This window comes from Scyliorhinus canicula, chromosome 2 (assembly GCF_902713615.1).
Source record: "Scyliorhinus canicula chromosome 2, sScyCan1.1, whole genome shotgun sequence".
In the NCBI taxonomy this organism is placed as follows: Eukaryota; Metazoa; Chordata; class Chondrichthyes; order Carcharhiniformes; family Scyliorhinidae; genus Scyliorhinus; species Scyliorhinus canicula.
In genome coordinates this window covers 284,125,870-284,150,470 of record NC_052147.1, presented here as the reverse complement: position 1 = coordinate 284,150,470, position 24,601 = coordinate 284,125,870, and the positions used below count along the sequence as shown (strand labels likewise).

Sequence of the window (24,601 nt, the reverse complement as noted above, 5' to 3'; positions counted from 1 at the left end):
GGCACTGTGAAACCACAGTGCTACCCACTGAGCTACCGTGCTGCCCAATGCTTCACCGATGCCGGTGTTTATGTAGTTACATTGTGTACCTTGTGTTGCCCTATTATGTATTTTCTTTTTATTCCCTTTTCTTGCCATGTACTTAATGATCTGTTTGAGCTGCTCGCAGAAAAATACTTTTCACTGTACCTCGGTACATGTGACAATAAACAAATCCAATCCAATCCAATCTAACTCTTGAAGTTTAAGGAGTCAAAGGTTACGGGGAAGGTGGGGACAGGTTATTGAGCTGGATGATCAGCCCTGATCATAATGAATGGTGGAGCAGGCTGGATGGGCTGAATGGCCTCCCCCTGCTCTTTGTTGCTGTGTTTGAAATTCTGCAACTTTCTCAGTGGGTTGCGCCGTGTGAGCGCATGCTCGGTGAGTTGCGCCGTGTGAGCGCATGCTCGGTGAGTTGCGCCGTGTGCGCGCATGCTCGGTGAGTTGCGCCGTGTGCGCGCATGCTCGGTGAGTTGCGCCGTGTGCGCGCATGCTCATTCGCTCCGTGACCATGGGCAAGAAGGAGCGCGGTGAGGCCTTGAGCTGCTCGCGGCCCGGGAACCCCCCCCCCCCCCCCCAACCCGCCCCTCCCCCGGAACCCCCTCCGTCCACTTCCCCCCCAGGACCCACTCCCCCACAGGACCCACTCCCCCCCAGCCATCCACAGGACCCTAACCCCCCACCCCCAGAACACTCCCCCCTCCCACCCCCAGAACCCTCTTTCACACCCCCCCCCCAAATGACCCTCATCGCCCCCCCCCCCCCCAGGACAACCCCCCCCCCCCCCCCAGGACACCCCCCCCCCCAGGACACCCCCCCCCCCAGGACAACCCCCCCCCCCCCCCAGGACACCCCCCCCCCAGGACCCCCCCCCCCCAGGACCCCCCCCCCCCCCCAGGACACCCCCCCCCCCAGGACCCTCCCCCACCCCCCACCAGAACCCTCCCCCACCCCCCGCCAGAACCCTCCCCCCACCCCCAGAACCCTCTTTCACACCCCCCCTGGGACCCTCCCTCCCAACCACAGGACCCCCACCCCCCCAACCCCAGGACCTCCCCCCCCCCCCAACCCCAGGACCTCCCCCCCCCCCCCCAGGACCTTGCCGCCCCCCCCCCTCCCCCCGCCTCCAACCCCAGGACCCCCCCCCCCCCCCCCCATATGTCCGGTCTATGTTGTATGTATTACTGGGCAGAGGGATCTGGCTGTCCTCGTGTACGATTCACACAAAGTTGTACAGGGCATTTGTGACATCTGGATACTGTCGTAAGGTTTTAGGGTATAATCCTCTTTGAATCAGTTCAGAGACGCCTCACGTGAGTCAGGCCTGAGATTAAGGGGTTTATGAAGAAAGACTGAACAGAGTTGGGACAGTTCCCATTGGAGTTCAGAAGAATGAGAGGTGATCATATTGATCCTGAGAGGATTTGACAGAGTGGATAGAGAGAAGACGTTTTCTCTTGTGGGGGAGACTTGAACTCGGGGACACGAGTGCACAGCAGAACCTGATCAGCCATGACCTTACACAATGGTGGAACAGGCTCCTAAGTCCTGTGTTCCTATTTGAACGGAGTGACGCCCTTGGCCACTTAAGAGAGCAGCTCGGAGACATGCAGACTGATGCGGTACTGGAGTCACGTATAAGACAGAAGTGGTAGGAAAACAAGTTTCCTTCCTAAAAGGAATTAACAAATTGGTTATTTACAATATTGACCTTTTACATTAAACTGAACTCAAATTCTCAGACAGACACTGTGTAATTTGAATTGTGTTCTTTGTATTAATAGTGCTGGATTACTGGCCCGGGAATATACATTTTCTAATTTGTGTACCTGGACATCCAGTTCCCTCTGCACCTCCAGCAGTCTCTCCATTTAAATAATACTCTGTCTCTTCCCACCAGAATGGATAACATCAGTTTCTCACATCAAACTCCAGCCATCAGATTTTTACCCGCTCACTTCACCATGTTATAATCCCTTTGCCAACACTTTGTTACTTCCTCACAGTTTGCTTTCCTACTTAGCTATGTGTCAGCAAATCCGGCTGCAATATAGTTGGTCCCTTCACCCAAGCCGTTAATGTAGATTGTAAACAGTAAAGAGATTAAGGCTCTTTATTAAATGCCTTAATCCTTCTCACGTTTTTTTTCCATCAGGTAAGAAAAAGTTCAAGAGGCGTCGTTGTGACGATGACGAAGATGATGAGGATGAGTTTTCTGTCGATGCGGAGTCTCAGGAGGCAGTTCCGTCTGCTGCTGGGAAACAGGTGGAGCAGGCTGTGGTTAAGGAAGATGAGTATGGAGCCAAGGATTACAGGACGCTGATGAATCTAAAGGAGGATCATTCCTCCAGGCCGCTGTGGGTGGTAGGTCAACAGCAACTACTTCCATTAGGACTTGTTAACCAACAGGATAAATGGGATGTTTCCAGGACGGCAAACTAACTTGTGGAGTGCAGCAGGCTGGGGCCTCAACCATTTGTGATCTATATTAATAAGTTTTGTGGTGTAGCCAGATTCGCTGATGGGTCAGAAAGCAAGTTGTGAGGAGGATACAAAGCGTCAGTAAGGGGATACAGACAGGTTCGGTGAGGGAGGAAAGAATTGGCAGGAATAACAGCAAAGCAGAATATTATTCAAATGGAGATATACTGCACAGTGCTGCCATACCCGGTGTCCTTGTACATCAGTCACAAAAAGTCAACTTGCAGGTACAGCGAGTGATTAGGAAGGTTAATGGAATGTTGTCCTTTATTGCAAAATGGGGTGGACTATAAAATAGGGAAGTGTTTCTACAACTGTCCAGGGCATTGGTGAGTCCACACCTAGAGTACTCTGAATAGTTCTCGTCTCCTGACCGAGGGAGGGACATACTTGTTCAGAGAGTTCAGAGCGGGTACACTGGGCTGATTGCTGGGATGCTGTGTTTGTCTACTGAAGCCCCCCCCCCAGAAATCTCGAACCGGGGGCACAGTTTCAGAATAAGGGGGCTCCCGTTGAAGGTAGGGATGAGGAAGAATTTGTTCTGGTGGGCAGTTAGTCTGTGACATTACCTCTCCCAGATATGAGTGGCAGCTGGGTCACTGAGTATATACAAGATTGAGTTAACACTGACCCTCTCAAGGCGAACGTGATTTTCTCCAAACAGAGAAAGCTAGCCATGTCCGATAGCCAGGTCTCCGACTTCGGGGGCTTTGAGTCCCTCCAAGCTAATAGTATCCGTCTCCGGGCTACCAGGGAAGCAAAGGCCAGAACGGCTGCCTCTTTCTCCTCCTGGATTCCCGGGTCTTCCGACACCCCGAAAATCACCAAATTAAAATAGATTTTTAATCTACAAAGAGTCAAGGGTTATAGAATCCCTACAGTGCAGAATGAGTCCATTAACCTAACCTGTCCATCCCTGGATAAGGGACAATTTATCATGGCCAGCAGAGAGGAACGTGGACTTAATCAGACAAGACATGATCTTACTGATTGGTGGAGGAAACTCGAGGGGCCGATTGCTGTGAATTTGTATGTTGATTTCAATAGCCCCTTTATGAAAAAATGAAATGAAAATCGCTTATTGTCACGAGTAGGCTTCAATGAAGTTACTGCGAAAAGCCCCTAGTCGCCACATTCCGGCGCCTGTCCGGGGAGGCTGGTACGGGAATTGAGCCGTGCTGCTGGCCTGTTTGGTCTGCTTTAAAAGCCCAGTGAGCTAAACCAGCACACATGACTGAGAGTAACCCTGCTGTACAGTGACTGAGAGTATTCCTGTCACACAGTGACTGAGAGTATTCCTGTCACACAGTGACTGAGAGTATTCCTGTCACACAGTGACTGAGAGTATTCCTGTCACACAGTGACTGAGAGTATTCCTGTCACACAGTGACTGAGAGTATTCCTGTCACACAGTGACTGAGAGTATTCCTGCTGTACAGTGACTGAGAGTATTCCTGTCACACAGTGACTGAGAGTATTCCTGTCACACAGTGACTGAGAGTATTCCTGTCACACAGTGACTGAGAGTATTCCTGTCACACAGTGACTGAGAGTATTCCTTCCGTACAGTGACTGAGAGTATTCCTGTCACACAGTGACTGAGAGTATTCCTGTCACACAGTGACTGAGAGTATTCCTGTCACAGTGACTGAGAGTATTCCTGTCTCACAGTGACTGAGAGTATTCCTGTCACACAGTGACTGAGAGTATTCCTGTCACACAGTGACTGAGAGTATTCCTGTCACACAGTGACTGAGAGTATTCCTGTCACACAGTGACTGAGAGTATTCCTGTCACACAGTGACTGAGAGTATTCCTGTCACACAGTGACTGAGAGTATTCCTGTCACACAGTGACTGAGAGTATTCCTGCCGTACAGTGACTGAGAGTATTCCTGTCACAGTGACTGAGAGTATTCCTGTCACACAGTGACTGAGAGTATTCCTGCCGTACAGTGACTGAGAGTATTCCTGCTGTACAGTGACTGAGTATTCCTGTCACACAGTGACTGAGAGTATTCCTGCCGTACAGTGACTGAGAGTATTCCTGCCGTACAGTGACTGAGAGTATTCCTGTCACAGTGACTGAGAGTATTCCTGTCTCACAGTGACCGAGAGTATTCCTGTCACAGTGACTGAGAGTATTCCTGCCGTACTGTGACTGAGAGTATTCCTGTCACACAGTGACTGAGAGTATTCCTGCCGTACAGTGACTGAGAGTATTCCTGCCGTACAGTGACTGAGAGTATTCCTGTCACAGTGACTGAGAGTATTCCTGTCACAGTGACTGAGAGTATTCCTGTCACACAGTGACTGAGAGTATTCCTGTCACACAGTGACTGAGAGTATTCCTGCCGTACAGTGACTGAGAGTATTCCTGCCGTACAGTGACTGAGAGTATTCCTGCCGTACAGTGACTGAGAGTATTCCTGTCACACAGTGACTGAGAGTATTCCTGTCGCACAGTGACTGAGAGTATTCCTGTCACACAGTGACTGAGAGTATTCCTGCCGTACAGTGACTGAGAGTATTCCTGCCGTACAGTGACTGAGAGTATTCCTGTCACACAGTGACTGAGAGTATTCCTGTCACACAGTGACTGAGAGTATTCCTGCCGTACAGTGACTGAGTATTCCTGCCGTACAGTGACTGAGAGTATTCCTGTCACAGTGACTGAGAGTATTCCTGTCACACAGTGACTGAGAGTATTCCTGTCACACAGTGACTGAGAGTATTCCTGTCACACAGTGACTGAGAGTATTCCTGTCACACAGTGACTGAGAGTATTCCTGTCACACAGTGACTGAGAGTATTCCTGTCACATAGTGACTGAGAGTATTCCTGTCACACAGTGACTGAGAGTATTCCTGTCACACAGTGACTGAGAGTATTCCTGCCACACAGTGACTGAGAGTATTCCTGTCACACAGTGACTGAGAGTATTCCTGTCACAGTGACTGAGAGTATTCCTGCTGTACAGTGACTGAGAGTATTCCTGTCACACAGTGACTGAGAGTATTCCTGTCACACAGTGACTGAGAGTATTCCTGTCACAGTGACTGAGAGTATTCCTGTCACACAGTGACTGAGAGTATTCCTGTCACACAGTGACTGAGAGTATTCCTGTCACACAGTGACTGAGAGTATTCCTGTCACAGTGACTGAGAGTATTCCTGTCACACAGTGACTGAGAGTATTCCTGTCACACAGTGACTGAGAGTATTCCTGTCACACAGTGACTGAGAGTATTCCTGTCACACAGTGACTGAGAGTATTCCTGTCACACAGTGACTGAGAGTATTCCTGTCACAGTGACTGAGAGTATTCCTGTCACACAGTGACTGAGAGTATTCCTGTCACACAGTGACTGAGAGTATTCCTGTCACACAGTGACTGAGAGTATTCCTGCCGTACAGTGACTGAGAGTATTCCTGCCGTACAGTGACTGAGAGTATTCCTGTCACACAGTGACTGAGAGTATTCCTGTCACACAGTGACTGAGAGTATTCCTGTCACACAGTGACTGAGAGTATTCCTGTCACACAGTGACTGAGAGTATTCCTGTCACACAGTGACTGAGAGTATTCCTGTCACACAGTGACTGAGAGTATTCCTGTCACAGTGACTGAGAGTATTCCTGTCACAGTGACTGAGAGTATTCCTGTCACACAGTGACTGAGAGTATTCCTGCAGTACAGTGACTGAGAGTATTCCTGTCACACAGTGACTGAGAGTATTCCTGTCACACAGTGACTGAGAGTATTCCTGCCGTACAGTGACTGAGAGTATTCCTGTCACACAGTGACTGAGAGTATTCCTGTCACACAGTGACTGAGAGTATTCCTGCCACACAGTGACTGAGTGTATTCCTGTCACACAGTGACTGAGTGTATTCCTGTCACACAGTGACTGAGAGTATTCCTGTCACACAGTGACTGAGAGTATTCCTGTCACACAGTGACTGAGAGTATTCCTGTCACACAGTGACTGAGAGTATTCCTGTCACACAGTGACTGAGAGTATTCCTGTCACACAGTGACTGAGAGTATTCCTGTCACACAGTGACTGAGAGTATTCCTGTCACACAGTGTCTGAGAGTATTCCTGTCACACAGTGACTGAGAGTATTCCTGTCACACAGTGACTGAGAGTATTCCTGTCACACAGTGACTGAGAGTATTCCTGTCACACAGTGACTGAGAGTATTCCTGTCACACAGTGACTGAGAGTATTCCTGCTGTACAGTGACTGAGAGTATTCCTGCCGTACAGTGACTGAGAGTATTCCTGCCGGACAGTGACTGAGAGTATTCCTGTCACACAGTGACTGAGAGTATTCCTGTCACAGTGACTGAGAGTATTCCTGCCGTACAGTGACTGAGAGTATTCCTGCCGTACAGTGACTGAGTGTATTCCTGTCACACAGTGACTGAGAGTATTCCTGTCACACAGTGACTGAGAGTATTCCTGTCACACAGTGACTGAGAGTATTCCTGTCACAGTGACTGAGAGTATTCCTGTCACACAGTGACTGAGAGTATTCCTGCCGTACAGTGACTGAGAGTATTCCTGTCACACAGTGACTGAGAGTATTCCTGTCACACAGTGACTGAGAGTATTCCTGCCGTACAGTGACTGAGAGTATTCCTGTCACACAGTGACTGAGAGTATTCCTGTCACACAGTGACTGAGAGTATTCCTGCCACACAGTGACTGAGTGTATTCCTGTCACACAGTGACTGAGTGTATTCCTGTCACACAGTGACTGAGATGTATTCCTGTCACACAGTGACTGAGTAGTATTCCTGTCACACAGTGACTGAGAGTATTCCTGTCACACAGTGACTGAGAGTATTCCTGTCACACAGTGACTGAGAGTATTCCTGTCACACAGTGACTGAGAGTATTCCTGTCACACAGTGACTGAGAGTATTCCTGTCACACAGTGACTGAGAGTATTCCTGTCACACAGTGACTGAGAGTATTCCTGCTGTACAGTGACTGAGAGTATTCCTGTCGCACAGTGACTGAGAGTATTCCTGTCACAGTGACTGAGAGTATTCCTGTCACACAGTGACTGAGAGTATTCCTGTCACACAGTGACTGAGAGTATTCCTGTCACACAGTGACTGAGAGTATTCCTGTCACACAGTGGAACTAGTGAGAGTATTCCTGTCACACAGTGACTGAGAGTATTCCTGTCACACAGTGACTGAGAGTATTCCTGTCACACAGTGACTGAGAGTATTCCTGCCGTACAGTGACTGAGAGTATTCCTGTCACAGTGACTGAGAGTATTCCTGTCACACAGTGACTGAGAGTATTCCTGTCACAGTGACTGAGAGTATTCCTGTCACAGTGACTGAGAGTATTCCTGTCACACAGTGACTGAGAGTATTCCTGTCACACAGTGACTGAGAGTATTCCTGTCACACAGTGACTGAGAGTATTCCTGCCGTACAGTGACTGAGAGTATTCCTGTCACAGTGACTGAGAGTATTCCTGTCACACAGTGACTGAGAGTATTCCTGCCACACAGTGACTGAGTGTATTCCTGTCACACAGTGACTGAGAGTATTCCTGTCACACAGTGACTGAGAGTATTCCTGTCACACAGTGACTGAGAGTATTCCTGTCACACAGTGACTGAGAGTATTCCTGCTGTACAGTGACTGAGAGTATTCCTGCCGTACAGTGACTGAGAGTATTCCTGTCACACAGTGACTGAGAGTATTCCTGCCGGACAGTGACTGAGAGTATTCCTGTCACACAGTGACTGAGAGTATTCCTGTCACACAGTGACTGAGAGTATTCCTGTCACACAGTGACTGAGAGTATTCCTGTCACACAGTGACTGAGAGTATTCCTGTCACAGTGACTGAGAGTATTCCTGTCACAGTGACTGAGAGTATTCCTGTCACACAGTGACTGAGAGTATTCCTGCCGTACAGTGACTGAGAGTATTCCTGTCACAGTGACTGAGAGTATTCCTGTCACACAGTGACTGAGAGTATTCCTGTCACACAGTGACTGAGAGTATTCCTGCCACACAGTGACTGAGAGTATTCCTGTCACACAGTGACTGAGAGTATTCCTGTCACACAGTGACTGAGAGTATTCCCGTCTCACAGTGACTGAGAGTATTCCTGTCACACAGTGACTGAGAGTATTCCTGTCACACAGTGACTGAGAGTATTCCTGTCACACAGTGACTGAGAGTATTCCTGTCACAGTGACTGAGAGTATTCCTGCCGTACAGTGACTGAGAGTATTCCTGCCGTACAGTGACTGAGTGTATTCCTGTCACACAGTGACTGAGAGTATTCCTGCCGTACAGTGACTGAGTGTATTCCTGCCGTACAGTGACTGAGAGTATTCCTGCCGTACAGTCTGAGCTGAATTAACTGTCCTTGACTGGATTGTATCACGTGTTGGCCTCCGTGCCCTGGGTGATTTATGGAGAGACAGCTTGTGGGAGGGGAGCATTGGGAGGGATTTCGAACCTGATTGCACTTTACTCTAAAATGTTTCTGGTGTTTGTTAGGCAAGGTTGGCAATGGACTGGAACTTGATGCCTCCAGCAGTTCAGTCGTCTGCTGAAACCGTCTGTTGGTTTATTGATTGATTTATTGTCACATGTACCAAAGTACAGTGAAAAGTATTTTTCTGCGGCCGAGGGAACAACACAGTACGCACATTGTAGACAAAAAGTATAATCGACAGAGTACAAATGGCAATGGTACATCGACAAACAGTGATTGGTTACAGTGCGGAATAAGGGGCCAAACAAAGCAAATACATGAGCAAGAGCAGCATAGGGTCCGTGAATAGTGTTCTTACAGGGAACAGATCTGTCTGAGGGGGAGTCGTTGAGGAGTCTTGTAGCTGTGGGGAAGAAGCTGTTCCTATATCTGGATGTGCGGGTCTTCAGACTTCTGTACCTTCTGCCTGATGGAAGGGTCTGGAAGAAGGCAATGCCTGGGTGGGAGGGGTCTCTGATAATGCTGTCTGCCTTCCTGAGGCAGCGGGAGGTGTAGATAGAATCAATGTGAGGGTGGCAAGCTTGTGTGATGTGTTGGGCTGAGTTCACCACACTCTGCAGTTTCTTGCGACCTTGGAGCGAGCAGTTGCCATACCAGGCTGTGATGCAGCCGGATAGGATGCTCTCTATCGCACATCTGTAGAAGTTTGTGAGAGTCGATGCAGACATGCTGAATTTCTTTAGCTTCCGCAGGAAGTAGAGACGTTGTTGGGCTTTCTTGACTATTGCATCAACGTGAGTGGACCAGGACAGACTGTTGGTGATGGTGACCCCCAGGAACTTAAAGCGATCAACCATCTCCACTTCGGAGCCGTAGATGTTGATGGGAGTGTGTGTCGTGCTGCGCTTCCCGAAGTCGATGATCAGTTCCTTGGTCTTTCCAGCATTTAGAGAGAGGTTGTTTTCGGTACACCATGCAACCAAATGATCTATCTCCCTCCTGTAGTCTGATTCATCGTTGTTTGAGATACGGCCCACCACAGTCATATCATCTGCAAACTTATAGATTGAGTTGGAGTTAAATCTTGCCACACAGTTGTGTGTATAGGGGATACAGTAGAGGACTGAGCACACATCCTTGCGGGGCCCCGGTGTTGAGGACTATTGTGGAGGAGGTGCTGTTGCTGATCCTGACAGATTGCGGTCTGTTGGTGAGGAAGGATCCAGCTGCACAGGGAGGGGTTAAGTCCAAGGTTGCAGAGTTTGGTTATTAGTCTTGTTGGGATAATGAACAGCAGTCTATGAATCAGTGCATCAGTCTATGAACAGCAGTCTGATGTAGGTGTCCTTGTTGAGATGTTCGAGAGTTGATTTTAGGGCCAGAGAGATAGCATCTGGATCGGTTGCAGCGGTAGACGAACTGCAATGGATTGAGACCGTCTGGGAGGCTGGCATTGATCTGTCTCATGACTAGCCGCTCGAAGCATTTCATGATAACAGACGTTAGGGCCACTGGTCGGTAGTCGTTGAGACAGGCTACCTTGTTCTTCTTTGGTACTGGTATTATGGTGGTCTTCTTGAAGGAGGCAGGGATCTTGGATGCAGAGAAGTGAAGTGCTGAAGATATCTGTGAATCCACTCACCAGCTGGTCTGTGCCGGCTCTGAGTGCTCGCCCAGGGACTCCGTCGGGGCCCGTCGCTTTCCGCGGATTCACTTTCAAGAAGGCAGCTCTTACCTCTGAGGCTGTAATAGTGGGTATGGCAGCTCTTCCCTCTGAGGCTGTAATAGTGGGTATGGCAGCTCTTCCCTCTGAGGCTGTAATAGTGGGTATGGCAGCTCTTCCCCTCTGAGGCTGTAATAGTGGGTATGGCAGCTCTTCCCTCTGAGGCTGTAATAGTGGGTATGGCAGCTCTTCCCCCTGAGGCTGTAATAGTGGGTATGGCAGCTCTTCCCCCTGAGGCTGTAATAGTGGGTATGGCAGCTCTTCCCTCTGAGGCTGTAATAGTGGGTATGGCAGCTCTTCCCTCTGAGGCTGTAATAGTGGGTATGGGTGTGTCCAGGGCTGTTGGGGAGGGTGGCACTGATACATTGGCTGACTGCTCAAAGCCGGCATAGAACTTGTTCAGACCATCAGGTAGGGATGCTCCAGCCCCAGAAACTCTGCCTGGCCTTGTTTTGTAGCTGTGATCTCATGTAAGCCTTGCCATAGACGTCTTGGGTTTGTGTCGTTGGCCTGGGACTCTAGTTTGGTCCGGTATTGTCTTTTTGCATCCCTGATGGCTTTCCATACGTCGTACATGGATTTCTTATATAGGTCAGGGTCGTCAGACTTGAACGCCTCTGTCCGGAACCTTAGCAAGGAGTGGACCTTTTGGTTGAGCACCGACACACTTACTGATGAAGTCTGTGATGGTGGTTGCGAACTCGTCCAGGTTAGCTGCTGCGGCCTTGAATATGGACCAGTCCACAGTCTCCAAGCAGTCGCGGAGGATGCTCTCAGATTTCTCGGACCAGCACTGCAGGGTTTCCTTGTCTGGCTCAGCACGCTTGAGTTGCTGTTTGTAAGCTGGAAGTAGGAATACCGACGTGTGGTCGGATTGGCCAAAGTGAGGTTGGGGAATGGAGCGGTAGGCACCAATGATGCTCATGTAGCAGTGGTCCAGGGTGTTTGCACCTCTGGTGGGGCAGGAGGTATGTTGATAGAGTTTGGGTAGGACCTTCCCCAGATTGGCCTGGTTGAAGTCTCCAGCCACGCTTGCCAGGCTTCAGGGTGATTTGTTTCTTGGTTGTTGATAGTGGAGTGTAGTTCGTCAAGTGCTTTCTTCACTTCCGCCTGGGGTGGGATGTAGGCTGCTGAGATGAGAACACAGGTGAATTCACGTGGGAGGTAGAAGGGGCGTCACTTCACGGTCAGGTATTCTAGGTCTGGGGAGCAGTGGCACGCGAGGGACACCACATCCGAGCATCAGGAGGTGTTGATGAGGAGGCAAACACCCCGGCCCTTCGACTTGCCTGAGGCCATCGGGCGGTCCATCCGGTGGATCGAGAAGCCTTCGGGTTGGATGGCACAGTCTGGTGTGGCCGGAGTGAGCCATGTCTCGGTGAAGCAGAGCATGCAGCAGTTCCTCATTCCCTCTGGGAGGTAAGTCTAGCGTTGAGGCCATCCAGCTTGTTCTCAATTGCTTGAACATTTGCCAAGAGTACGCTGGGGAGTGTCTCCAATGCAACGTGGTAGCATTGTGGACAGCACAATTGCTTCTGTGCGGAGTCTGCACATCCTCCCCGTGTGTGCGTGGGTTTCCTCTGGGTGCTTCGGTTTCCTCCCACAGTCCAAAGATGTGCAGGTTAGGTGGATTGGCCAGGCTAAATTGCCCTTAGTGTCCAAAACTGCCCTTAGTGTTGGGTGGGGTTACTGGATTATGGGGATAGGGTGGAGGTGTGGACCTTGGGTAGGGTGCTCTTTCCAAGAGCCGGTGCAGACTCGATGGGCCGAATGGCCTCCTTCTGCACTGTGAATTCTAAGTGAGTGCCTTTAGGAGGGGAAGGGGAAGAATGGTACTTATGCTGCCTTCTTTTCTGTTTTGGTCACAGCTTTGATAATCAGTAACTTGGTGAGTTCATCAGGATTAATCCAAGTTGTTTGCTGCGCTGTTATTATGCCGGATTGGGTGAACGTGTGCAGATTAAGAGGGAGCTACTTTTCAGTAGATCAGTGTCCAGCAGTAAATTACAAGGAGAGCAAAGATGGCTCGTCTGGCAAAGAAACAAATTCCGGGTAAAAGATATATAGTCTCCCGCATCTTCCTCACGGTGCCAGGGGCCTGGGTTTGATTCCTGGTTTGGGTCACTGTCTGTGCGGAGTCTCCCCGTGTCTGCGTGGGTTTCCTCCGGGTGCTCCGGTTTCCTCCCACAGTCCAAAGATGTGCAGGTTGGGTGGATTGGCCGTGCTAAATTGCCCCTTAGTGCCCAAAAGGTTAGATGGGGTTATGGGGATAGGGTGGGGTGGATTGTGGGCCTATGTAGGATGCTGTTTCAGAGGGTCGGTGCAGACTCGATGGGCAGAATGGCCTCCTCCTGCATTGTAAGGATTCTATGATTCCCGATCCTTTCATACATTCCCAGATGACAGGCAGTGCCCACCGCTACATGTTCGAGTGAGGGTCTGCAAGCTTTCCTGATGAACTTCAGGGAAAGAAAGATCATCTCAAAAGCGCCTTTTACAACCAGAGGACATCCCAAAATGCAGTGAGACACTTGCGCACATCCACTGTTGTAATGTGGAAAAATGCCGCACCTGATTGCTCAGCTTAATCCCACACCCAGTAGACTGGTAATCGGCAGATTATCTGTGCCTCGGTGCCGCGCTCCCTCGGTGCCGCGTTCCCTCGGTGCCGCGCTCCCTCGGTGCCGCGCTCCCTCGGTGCCGCGCTCCCTCGGTGCCGCGCTGCCTCGGTGCCGCGCTCCCTCGGGGCCGCGCTCCCTCGGTGCCGCGGTCCCTCGGGGCCGCGCTGCCTCGGTGCCGCGCTGCCTCGGTGCCGCGCTCCCTCGGTGCCGCGCTGCCTCGGTGCCGCGCTCCCTCGGTGCCGCGCTCCCTCGGTGCCGCGCTCCCTCGGTGCCGCGCTCCCTCGGTGCCGCGCTGCCTCGGTGCCGCGCTGCCTCGGTGCCGCGCTCCCTCGGTGCCGCGCTCCCTCGGTGCCGCGCGCCTCGGTTGCCGCGCTCCCTCGGTGCCGCGCTGCCTCGGTGCCGCGCTCCCTCGGGGCCGCGCTCCCTCGGTGCCGCGGTCCCTCGGGGCCGCGCTGCCTCGGTGCCGCGCTGCCTCGGTGCCGCGCTCCCTCGGTGCCGCGCTGCCTCGGTGCCGCGCTCCCTCGGTGCCGCGCTCCCTCGGTGCCGCGCTCCCTCGGTGCCGCGCTGCCTCGGGGCCGCGCTGCCTCGGTGCCGCGCTGCCTCGGTGCCGCGCTGCCTCGGTGCCGCGCTGCCTCGGGCCGCGCTCCCTCGGTGCTCCAGTGAGTGTCGGCTCGGGTTGTGGCTCAAATCTTTGGAGTTGGACTTGAAACCACAGCAATCTGACTCGGAGTGTGCTTGTACCATGAGTGGGGCAGGCTTGGAGGGCCGAATGGCGTGTTCCTGCGCTGTATTCTTTATTCTATCACTGAGTCAAGGCTGAGACCAGGTAAATTCATCACCTTAAGTAAAGAGGATATATCCATTTCGAAGAGGAGTGAAGAGGGTGGGATTGGAGCGACTCACAAGTGGAATTTCACAGGATTAGCTCTACATGACTCGCTGCCAGCCCTTTGGTGCTGGGGTCCAGACTTGTCTTTCCTCTTCATCCTTCCAGAACATCAGTGATGTTCGCTGGACCCAGTACCCGGGATGGGGTCTGACCTGGAGTGTTTGAGCAGAGCGTCCTCCAGCTTTACCTCCAGGGGAAAGCAAGGGGAGAGTGGTGGGAATGGACGGCAAGGGGAGAGTGGTGGGAATGGACGGCAAGGGGAGAGTGGTGGGAATGGACGGCAAGGGGAGAGTGGTGGGAATGGACGGCAAGGGGAGAGTGGTGGGAATGGACGGCAAGGGGAGAGTGGTGGGAATGGACGGCAAGGGGAGAGTGGTGGGAATGGACGGCAAGGGGAGAGTGGTGGGAATGGACGGCAAGGGGAGAGTGGTGGGAATGGACGGCAAGGGGAGAGTGGTGGGAATGGACGGCAAGGGGAGAGTGGTGGGAATGGACGGCAAGGGGAGAGTGGTGGGAATGGACGGCAAGGGGAGAGTGGTGGGAATGGACGGCAAGGGGAGAGTGGTGGGAATGGACGGCAAGGGGAGAGTGGTGGGAATGGGCGGCATGGGGAGAGTGGTGGGAATGGACGGCAAGGGGAGAGTGGTGGGAATGGACGGCATGGGGAGAGTGGTGGGAATGGACGGCATGGGGAGAGTGGTGGGAATGGACGGCAAGGGGAGAATGGTGGGAATGGACGGCAAGGGGAGAGTGGTGGGAATGGACGGCAAGGGGAGAGTGGTGGGAATGGACGGCAAGGGGAGAGTGGTGGGAATGGACGGCATGGGGAGAGTGGTGGGAATGGACGGCATGGGGAGAGTGGTAGGAATGGACGGCATGGGGAGAGTGGTGGGAATGGAACGGCATGGGGAGAGGCCGGTGTGGGGAGAGGCTGGGAAGTTGCCAGTCAATGATCAGCTCTGAAGGCAGCATTGAGCTGTGAGTGTGCCCACACTGGGAAAGTGCCGAAACGAATCCAAGTGCAGTTAGCGTTGATGCAGGAAACCGCCCGGCACTTTGCTGACTTCATGGGCTGTGACACAACACTGCTTATGAGCAGGAATTGCTCCCCTCAATGTTGCAGTCCAGATAAATGCAGCCTTTTGTTTCCCGCTTCTCCGGTTTGGTTGAATACGTTGAGCAGCAAATCTGCTAACAGACAGATCCTTTTAACATTACCATCTGTTATTTCAGCATCGTGTGTGGGCATTTATGTCACTAATTCTTTTCTCGTGCGTCAGATTTCCAGCGATGTGGAACTTTGGTTAATGCGGAGAGACTGGAGAAGCTGAGATTGTTGTCCTTGGAGCAGAGAGGGTTCGAGGGAGGTTCAATCGAGGCATTTTGATCGAGTTAATAAAGAGAACCCTCTTTCCAGTGACAGGCGGGTCGATAAGCAGAGGGACGAGAATCGAAGATAGCTGATAAAGAACAGGAGGAGAAAAGAAGAGTGATGGTTTAACACAGCGAGTTGCTGTGATCTGGAAGGTGCTGCCTGAAAGGGTGGTGGAAGCAGGTTCAACAGAAACTTTCACAAAAGGAATTGAATAAATGGTTGAAAGGGAAAATTTGCAGGGGAACGAGGTGTGTGTGTGTGTGTGTCTGTGTGTCTGTGTGTCTGTGTGTTGGGAGGTTGAAATGGGACTAATTGGACAGCTCCTTCAAAGAGCTAGCAGAAGTATGCGGAGAGCCAGATGACCTCTCCCTGTGTGTCACTAGCCACAGCTTCACTCAGTTACACATTTATTGTAACTGTGGTTCAGCACAGTGGGCTAAACAGCTGGCTTGTAAAGCAGAACAAGGTCAGCAATGTGGGTTCAATTCCTGTACCAGCCTCCCCGAACAGGCGCCGGAATGTGGCGACTAGGGGCTTTTCACAGTAACTTTATTTGAAGCCGACTCGTGACAATAAGCGATTATTATTAGGTGTTTTTAATTGTTGGGTTTTTATTTCATGTCTGCAGGCTCCTGATGGACACATTTTCCTTGAAGCTTTTTCCCCAGTTTATAAGTATGCGCAGGACTTCCTGGTCGCCGTGTCTGAGCCTGTGTGCAGGCCCACACACACGCACGAGTATAAACTGACAGCGTACTCGCTGTATGCGGCTGTCAGTGTCGGGCTACAAACCAGTGACATTATCGAGTATCTGCAGAAACTGAGCAAGACTTCAATTCCTGACGGGATCGTACAGTTTATTAAGGTGAGCGTTCTTTAATACTTGTTGTCGAGTTGCCCACAATACTGGCTATCCTTGGCATTGGCCATGCAGCGCGAGTTGCTCAGAGAGCATCGAACCAACACGAGGTGTGGAACTGCAACCAGGTGTGGGTTAGAAGGGGTGATGACAAAACATTGGTGAACTGTTTTGGTTTATATGACTTTGGGGCAGTTTCATCGGATCGAAAGTAGACCGTTCAGCTCTGCCATTCAACTCGATCATGGGTGATCGTCTGTCTCATCGACATTTTCCCCGACGAGCTCCATGAAGTTTATCTGTCACCTGTCTACCGAACACCAGTGTGCTCCCAAATCACCGTGCCTGTTTGTCACGGTGAGGTCTGAACACTCATCTCTGGAATGTGAACCTGGCACTGGAACCACGAGGCTGCCATGTCCTTACCTTGTGCCCAATGTATAAACTACGTATACAGGAGCTAATACATGGCGGCACGGTAGCACAGTGGTTAGCATTGTTGCTTCACAGCGCCAGGGTCCCAGGTTCGATTCCCGGCTTGGGTCACTGTCTGTGCGGAGTCTGCACGTTCTCCCCGTGTCTGCGTGGGTTTCCTCCGGGTGCTCCGGTTTCCTCCTACAAGTCCCGAAAGACGTGCTGTTAGGTAATTTGGACATTCTGAATTCTCCCTCAGTGTACCCGAACAGGCGCCGGAATGTGGCGACTAGGGGCTTTTCACAGTAACTTCATTGCAGTGATAATGTCAGCCTACTTGTGACAGTAAAGAGATTATTATTATTTTGAATATGAAATGAAAATCGTTTATTGTCACAAGTAGGCTTCAAATGAAGTTACTGCAAAAAGCCCCTAGTCGCCACATTCCGGCGCCTGTTCGGGGAGGCTGGTACGGGAATTGAACCGTGCTGCTGGCCTGCCTTGGTCTGCTTTCAAAGCCAGCGATTTAGCCCTGTGCTAAACCAGCCCCTATTATACGGGGATCCCTGTAAGCAACAATCGTCCTCCATCTGAAATTTGTTTCCAACAACAACAACTTGTATTTATATACCCCAAACACCCCATGGCGGGCACGGTGGAAAAGTGGCTAGCACAGTTCCTTCATAGCTCCTGGGTCCCAGGTTCGATTCTCGGCTTGGGTCACTGTCTGTGCGGTGTCTGCACGTTCTCCCCGTATCTGCGTGGGTTTCCTCCGGATGCTCCAGTTTCCTCTCACAGCCCAAAGATGTGCAGGTTAGGTGGAATGGTCATGCTAAATTGTCCTTGGTGTCCAAAAAGGTTGGGTGGGGTTACGGGGATAGGGTGGAGGTGTGGGCTTGGGGAAGGTGCGCTTTCCCGGGGCCGGTGCAGACTCACCAAACAAACAAGATCTGTCACCAAACCACACATTAGGGCTGGTGACCAAAATCTTGGTCAAAGAGGTCGGTTCTGGGAAAGGCGGAGAGAGAGCAAAGATTGAGGGAGAGAATTTCAGAGGTTAGGGACCACCCAGCTGGAGGCACGGTGCCTGATGGTGGAGTGATTAGAAACACCAGTTAGTCTACCGCAGACCACACCACTAACTGTGTTCCATGTAGACAGGGACACAGTGGAGGGTAAATCTTCTATCGGGAGGGACGGTTACAGGTGCCCCTTTCGCTCTCTCTGGACCAGAGTTGCTGTATCCCCTGGGAGAAGAGGAAAGGAATATGGTGAAACTTGTGGAAAGGTGAATGTGCTGAGTGCTAATGCTGTGTTTGTTCCCACAGCTCTGCACTGTTAGTTACGGCAAGGTGAAATTGGTCCTCAAACACAACAGGTAACGACACGCATATCCGTGTGCTATTTCTCAGCTTGTTCAATGTATCTTCAGTTTCAGAATACTCAACTGTTAGAGGGTCAGAGTTTTTTCTTTTAAATATGTTTATGTGCCAGCTTTTATTGCCCATCCTTAATTGCCCTTGAGGGGGCAGTTAAGAGTCGATGAGATTGCTGATGGTCTGGAGTCACGTGAAGGCCAGATTGGGTAAGGGCGGCAGATTTCCTTCGCAAAAGGAATTAACATTTTGTGACAATCAACAATGGCCTCATGGTCATCATTGGACATTTTACTTCCACATTTTTATTGAATTCAAATTTCACCATATGCAGTGACGGGATTTGAACGTTAGGTGGAGTTACTGGGTTACGGGGATAGGGTGGAGACACGGGCTTCAGTGGGGTGTTCTTTCCGAGGGCCGGTGCAGACTCGATGGGCCAAATGGCCTCCTTCTGCACCGTAAATTCTATGATCCCCAGAGCATTACTCTGGGTCTCTGGTTTACTAGTCCAGTCACAATACCACTACGCCATCGCCTCCCGCAGGACAGAAAGAGACCTTTCAGCCCATGGTGTCCACTCTGGCCATCAAGCACCTAGCTACTCTAATCCCATTTTCTAGCACGAGGTCCATAGCCTTGTATGCTGTGGTGTTTCAAGCACTTGTCTAAACGCTTCTTGAACGTTGAGGGTTCCTGCCGCCACCAACTTTTCAGGCAGTGAGTTCCAGATTCCCACCACCCTCTGTGTTTTCCCTCGCATCCCCTCTAAACCTCCTGCCCCCTTACCTTAAATCTAGGTCCGCTGGTCATTGACCCCTCCCTGCTGAGGGCAAAGGTTCCTGCCTATCCACCCTATCTATGCTGCTCAATTTTATACACCTCAATTAGATCTCCTCATCCTTTCTGCTCCAAAGCCCCAGCCTGTCCACCCTTTCTTGTGTCCAGATCATTAATGGACACGACAAACAGTAAGGGACCCAGCACCGATCCCTGTGGCACACATCTGGGCAAAGGCTCCCAGTCACAAAAAAACCTTTTGACCGTCGCCCTCTGCCTCCTACCACTAACCCAATTATGGATCCAAATTGCCCAGGCTCCCATGGACTCTTAGCAACTTGACAGGTCTCCCATGTCAACTATTTTGGCAGCATTTTAAGTTAGGAGTGGCGTCGAAGATGGTGCCGATCTGTCCAGATCACCTGGAATCAGAGAATCATAGAATTTACAGTGCAGAAGGATGCCATTCGGCCCATCGAGTCTGCATCAGCCCTAGGAAAGAGCACCCTTCCTATCCCCGTAACCCAATATCCCCATCTAACATTTTGGACATTAAGGGGCAATTTAGCATGGCCATTCCACCTAACCTGAACATCTTTGGACTGTGGGAGGAAACCGGAGCACCTGGAGGAAACCCACGCCACACAGTCAGTGACCCGAGGCCAGAATTGATCTCAGGTCCCTGGAGCTGTGAGGCAGCAGTGTTTAACTACCGTGCCGCTCCTTGTTTGTTTGAAGCGGCTGGATTAGATGCTAAATTCCCGGGCTGGGAGGACAAGTGGGTGGTAGGAATGAAGGATTTGTTTTTGGAGCAGCGGTTCGTGAGGTTGGAGGAGTTGACGGAGAAGTTTGGGATCCCGCGGACTGAGGTTTCTGGTGTATGCAGGTGCGAGATTTTGCGAGGAAGATCTTTCCGACGTTCCCGGTGAGACCGCCCTCCTCGCTGTTAGAGAGAGCGCTGTCGGTGGCGGGTATGAAGGAGGGGGTTACCCCGGGGATTTATGAATGAAAAATGAAAATAGCTTATTGTCACGAGTAGGCTTCAATGAAGTTACTGTGAAAAGCCCCAAGTCACCACATTCCGGCGCCTGTCCGGGGAGGCTGTTACGGGAATCGAACCGTGCTGCTGGCCTGCTTGGTCTGCTTTAAAAGCCAGCGATTTAGCCTGGTGAGCTAAACCAGCCCATAGGAGGATTACAGGAGGATTCTGGAGGAAGATATGGTGCCGTTGGAGGAGGAGTTGTTGATGGCGTTGGAGGAGGGGGTGAGGTGGGAAGTGTTGCTCGGTGAATGTCACGGCTTCGTGTGTGAGATTAGGGTGGATTCAATTCAACATTTAAAATTATGAAGGGAATAGATAGGATAGATGCGGGCAGGTTGTTTCCACTGGCGGGTGAAAGCAGAACTAGGGGACATAGCCTCAAAATAAGTGGAAGTAGATTTAGGACTGAGTTTAGGAGGAACTTCTTCACCCAAAGGGTTGTGAATCTATGGAATTCCTTGCCCAGTGAAGCAGTTGAGGCTTCTTCATTACATGTTTTTAAGGTAAAGATAGATAGTTTTTTGAAGAATAGGGCAGCACGGTAGCATGGTGGTTAGCATAAATGCTTCACAGCTCCAGGGTCCCAGGTTCGATTCCCGGCTGGGTCACTGTCTGTGCGGAGTCTGCACGTCCTCCCCGTGTGTGCGTGGGTTTCCTCCGGGTGCTCCGGTTTCCTCCCACAGTCCAAAGATGTGCGGGTTAGGTGGATTGGCCATGCTAAATTGCCCGTAGTGTCCTAAAAAGTAAGGTTAGGGGGGGGGGGGGGGGGTTGTTGGGTTACGGGTATAGGGTGGATACGTGGGTTTGGGTAGGGTGATCATTGCTCGGCACAACATCGAGGGCCGAAGGGCCTGTTCTGTGCTGTACTGTTCTATGTTCTAAAGGGATTAAGGGTTATGGTGTTCGGGCCGGAAAGTGGAGCAGAGTCCACAAAAGATCAGCCATGATCTCATTGAATGGCGGAGCAGGCTCGAGGGGCCAGATGGCCGACTCCTGCTCCTAGTTCTTATGTTCTTATGTTTAAGGTGGTGCATAGGGCACATTTAACCAGGTCCAGGATGAGCCGGCTGTTTGAGTGAGTGGAGGACAAGTGTGAGCAGTGTCGTATGAGGAACAGTTGAGGACTCTGGGTCTGTACTTATTGGAGTTTAGAAGGATGAGGGGGGAATCTTATTGAAACTTACAGGATACTGCGAGGCCTGGATAGAGTGGACGTGGAGAGGGTATTTCGACTTGTGGGAAAAACTAGAAACAGAGGACACAATCTCAGACTAAAGGGACGATCCTTTAAAACCAAAATGAGGAGGAATTTCTTCAGCCAGAGGGTGGTGAATCTGTGGAACTCTTTGCTGCAGAAGGCTGTGGAGGCCAAATCACTGAGTGTCTTTAAGGCAGAGATTGATAGGTTCTTGATTAATAAGGGGATCAGGGGTTATGGGGAGAAAGCAGGAAAATGGGGATGAGAAAATATCAGTCATGATTGAATGGTGGAGCAGACTCGATGGGCCGAGTGGCCTAAATCTGCTCCTATGTCTTATGGTCCTATAGAGGGACCCGGCCAATCATAGAACATAGAACAGTACAGCACAGAACAGGCCCTTCGGCCCTCGATGTTGTGCCGAGCAATGATCACCCTACTTAAACCCACGTATCCACCCTATACCTGTAACCCAACAACCCCCCCATTAACCTTACACTACGGGCAATTTAGCATGGCCAATCCACCTAACCCGCACATCTTTGGACTGTGGGAGGAAACCGGAGCACCCGGAGGAAACCCACGCACACACGGGGAGGACGTGCAGACTCCACACAGACAGTGACCCAGCCGGGAATCGAACCTGGGATCCTGGAGCTGTGAAGCATTGATGCTAACCACCATGCTACCATGCTGCCCTAATTTTCTTTATTGTCACAAGTAGGCTTACATTAACACTGCAATGAAGTTACTGTGAAAAGCCCCGAGTCGCCACATTCTGGCGCCTGTTCGGGTACACAGAGGGAGAATTCAGAATGTCCAATTCACCCAACAGCACGTCTTCACATGTTCACATGTTCTGGTCCTCCCCTGAGCTGGAGAGGCTTGGGGGCTCGTTCCTCAGCACCATGTTGGCAACCCTGCAAATGGATTGGAGCCCAGACCCCTCGGGGTTATATTTGGGGTGTCGGAGCTGGGGGTGGGGGAGGATGTTTTAGCCTTTGCCTCGCAGATCACTCGCAGGCGGGTCCTGTTGAGTTGGAGGACAGCCTCCCCGTCCTGTACTTCAGCGTGGCTGGGGGACTTAATGGAATTCCGATAGTTCACCTTGAGAGGGGCGATTGGGGGGTTCTATAAAAGATGGCGCCTGTTCATTCTGTATTTCAAGAGGTTGGGCACCATCAGGTGCTTGGTTGAGGAGCAGAGCTTTGGGGGGAGGGGGGGTAGGGGAATGTTGTGGGTGTTTCTTTTTGTTTTTCCTCTGTTTGGACTGGGGTGCGTTTTCTTTGTTTTGTATAACATGTTAAAAATTTTACTAAAATATTGCAAAAAAGAAGACTCCCATGCATGACCTTGCCAAAAGCCTTCCTGAAGACCATGTAGACTACATCAGCGACACTGCCCTCATCGACACGCCGAATCACCTTAAAATTGAATCAAATTTGGAAGACATGATCTTCCTTTTACAAAGCCATACTGACTAGATTAATCCTCACCTCCCCAAGTGGAGATTGATTCTAGCCCTCAGACCTTTTCCAAGTTTCCTTACCATTGATGTTAGATTCCCTGGCCTCTAATTTCTTGGTTTATATTTATCGCCCTTCTTGAATGATGTCACCACATTGGTTGTCCCTAAGTCCTGTGGCACCTCTCCTGTGGCCAGAGAGGATTTGAAAATTATTGTCAGAGCCTCTGCAATCTCCTGCCTTGCCCCCCACAGCAGCCTGGGGTACATCCCATCTGGGCCTGGGGATTTATCCACTTTTAAATCCACTAAACTGGGTAATACCTCTTCCTTCTCAACATTAATTTGTTCAAGTACATTACAATCCCGCTCCCTGATTTCTATACCGACATTGTCCTTCTCCGTAGACAACACAGATGCAAAATATTCATTTAAAATCTTGTCTACGTGTTCCGTCTCCACACACACTGCAACACCAGTCCATAATGGACCCTTCTCATTCCCTGGTCAACTTCGTCCTTTATATACTTATAAAACACCTTGGTATTTTCCTTTATTTTACCTGCCAGTATTTTTTCATGACCCCTCTTCGCTCTCCTAATTTATTTTCAAAGTAACCCCCCTCCCGTCCTACTTGTGCTCCTCGAGGCCTTCTGCATTGTCAGGGTCAGTACTGAGGGAGTGCTGCTCTGTCAGAGGGTCAGTACTGAAGGAGCGCTGTACTGTCAGAGGGTCAGTACTGAGGGAGTGCTGCACTGTCAGAGCGTCAGTACTGAGGGAGTGCTGCACTGTCAGAGGGTCGGTACTGAGGGAGTGCTGCACTGTCAGAGGGTCAGTACTGAGGGAGAGCCGCACTGTCAGAGGGTCAGTACTGAGGGAGTGCTGCACTGTCAGAGGGTCGGTACTGAGGGAGTGCTGCACTGTCAGAGGGTCAGTACTGAGGGAGAGCCGCACTGTCAGAGGGTCAGTACTGAGGGAGTGCTGCAGAGGGTCAGTACTGAGGGAGTGCCGCACTGTCAGAGGGTCAGTACTGAGGGAGTGCTGCACTGTCAGAGGGTCAGTACTGAGGGAGTGCTGCACTGTTACAGGGTCAGTACTGAGGGAGTGCTGCACTGTCAGAGGGTCAGTACTGAGGGAGTGCTACAGAGGGTCAATACTGAGGGAGTGCCGCACTGTCAGAGGGTCAGTACTGAGGGAGTGCTGCACTGTCAGAGGGTCAGTACTGAGGGAGCGCTGCACTGTCAGAGGGTCAGTATTGAGGGAGTGCCGCACTGTCAGAGGGTCAGTACTGAGGGAGTGCCGCACTGTCAGAGGGTCAGTACTGAGGGAGTGCTGCACTGTCAGAGGGTCAGTACTGAGGGACTGCTGCACTGTCAGAGGGTCAGTACTGAGGGAGTGCTACAGAGGGTCAGTACTGAGGGAGTGCTGCACTGTCAGAGGGTCAGTACTGAGGGAGTGCTGCACTGTCAGAGGGTCAGTACTGAGGGAGTGCTACAGAGGGTCAGTACTGAGGGAGTGCTGCACTGTCAGAGGGTCAGTACTGAGGGAGTGCTACAGAGGGTCAGTATTGAGGGAATGCTGCACTGTCAGAGGGTCAGTACTGAGGGAGTGCTGCACTGTCAGAGCGTCAGTACTGAGGGAATGCTACAGAGGGTCAGTACTGAGGGAGTGCTGCACTGTCAGAGGGACAGTACTGAGGGAGTGCTGCACTGTCAGAGGGTCAGTACTGAGGGGGTGCTGCACTGTCAGAGGGTCAGTACTGAGGGAGTGCCGCACTGTCAGAGGGTCAGTACTGAGGGAGTGCTGCACTGTCAGAGGGTCAGTACTGAGGGAGTGCTGCACTGTCAGAGGGTCAGT

At 51.2% G+C, this 24,601-nt stretch overlaps 1 protein-coding gene across 1 annotated transcript in view; it reads left to right on the top strand.

Annotated features, from left to right (window-relative positions):
• The first annotated feature begins 538 nt into the window (after positions 1 to 538).
• ercc3 (excision repair cross-complementation group 3) overlaps positions 539 to 24,601 on the top strand; it is a 61,900-nt gene continuing 37,837 nt past the window's right edge. Inside the window, exons 1-4 of the mRNA XM_038790187.1 lie at positions 539 to 572; positions 2,198 to 2,406; positions 16,239 to 16,475; positions 18,212 to 18,261. Coding sequence (XP_038646115.1) covers positions 554 to 572; positions 2,198 to 2,406; positions 16,239 to 16,475; positions 18,212 to 18,261 — 515 coding nt within the window. The 5' untranslated portion in view covers positions 539 to 553. The remainder of the gene's footprint in view (positions 573 to 2,197; positions 2,407 to 16,238; positions 16,476 to 18,211; positions 18,262 to 24,601) is intronic.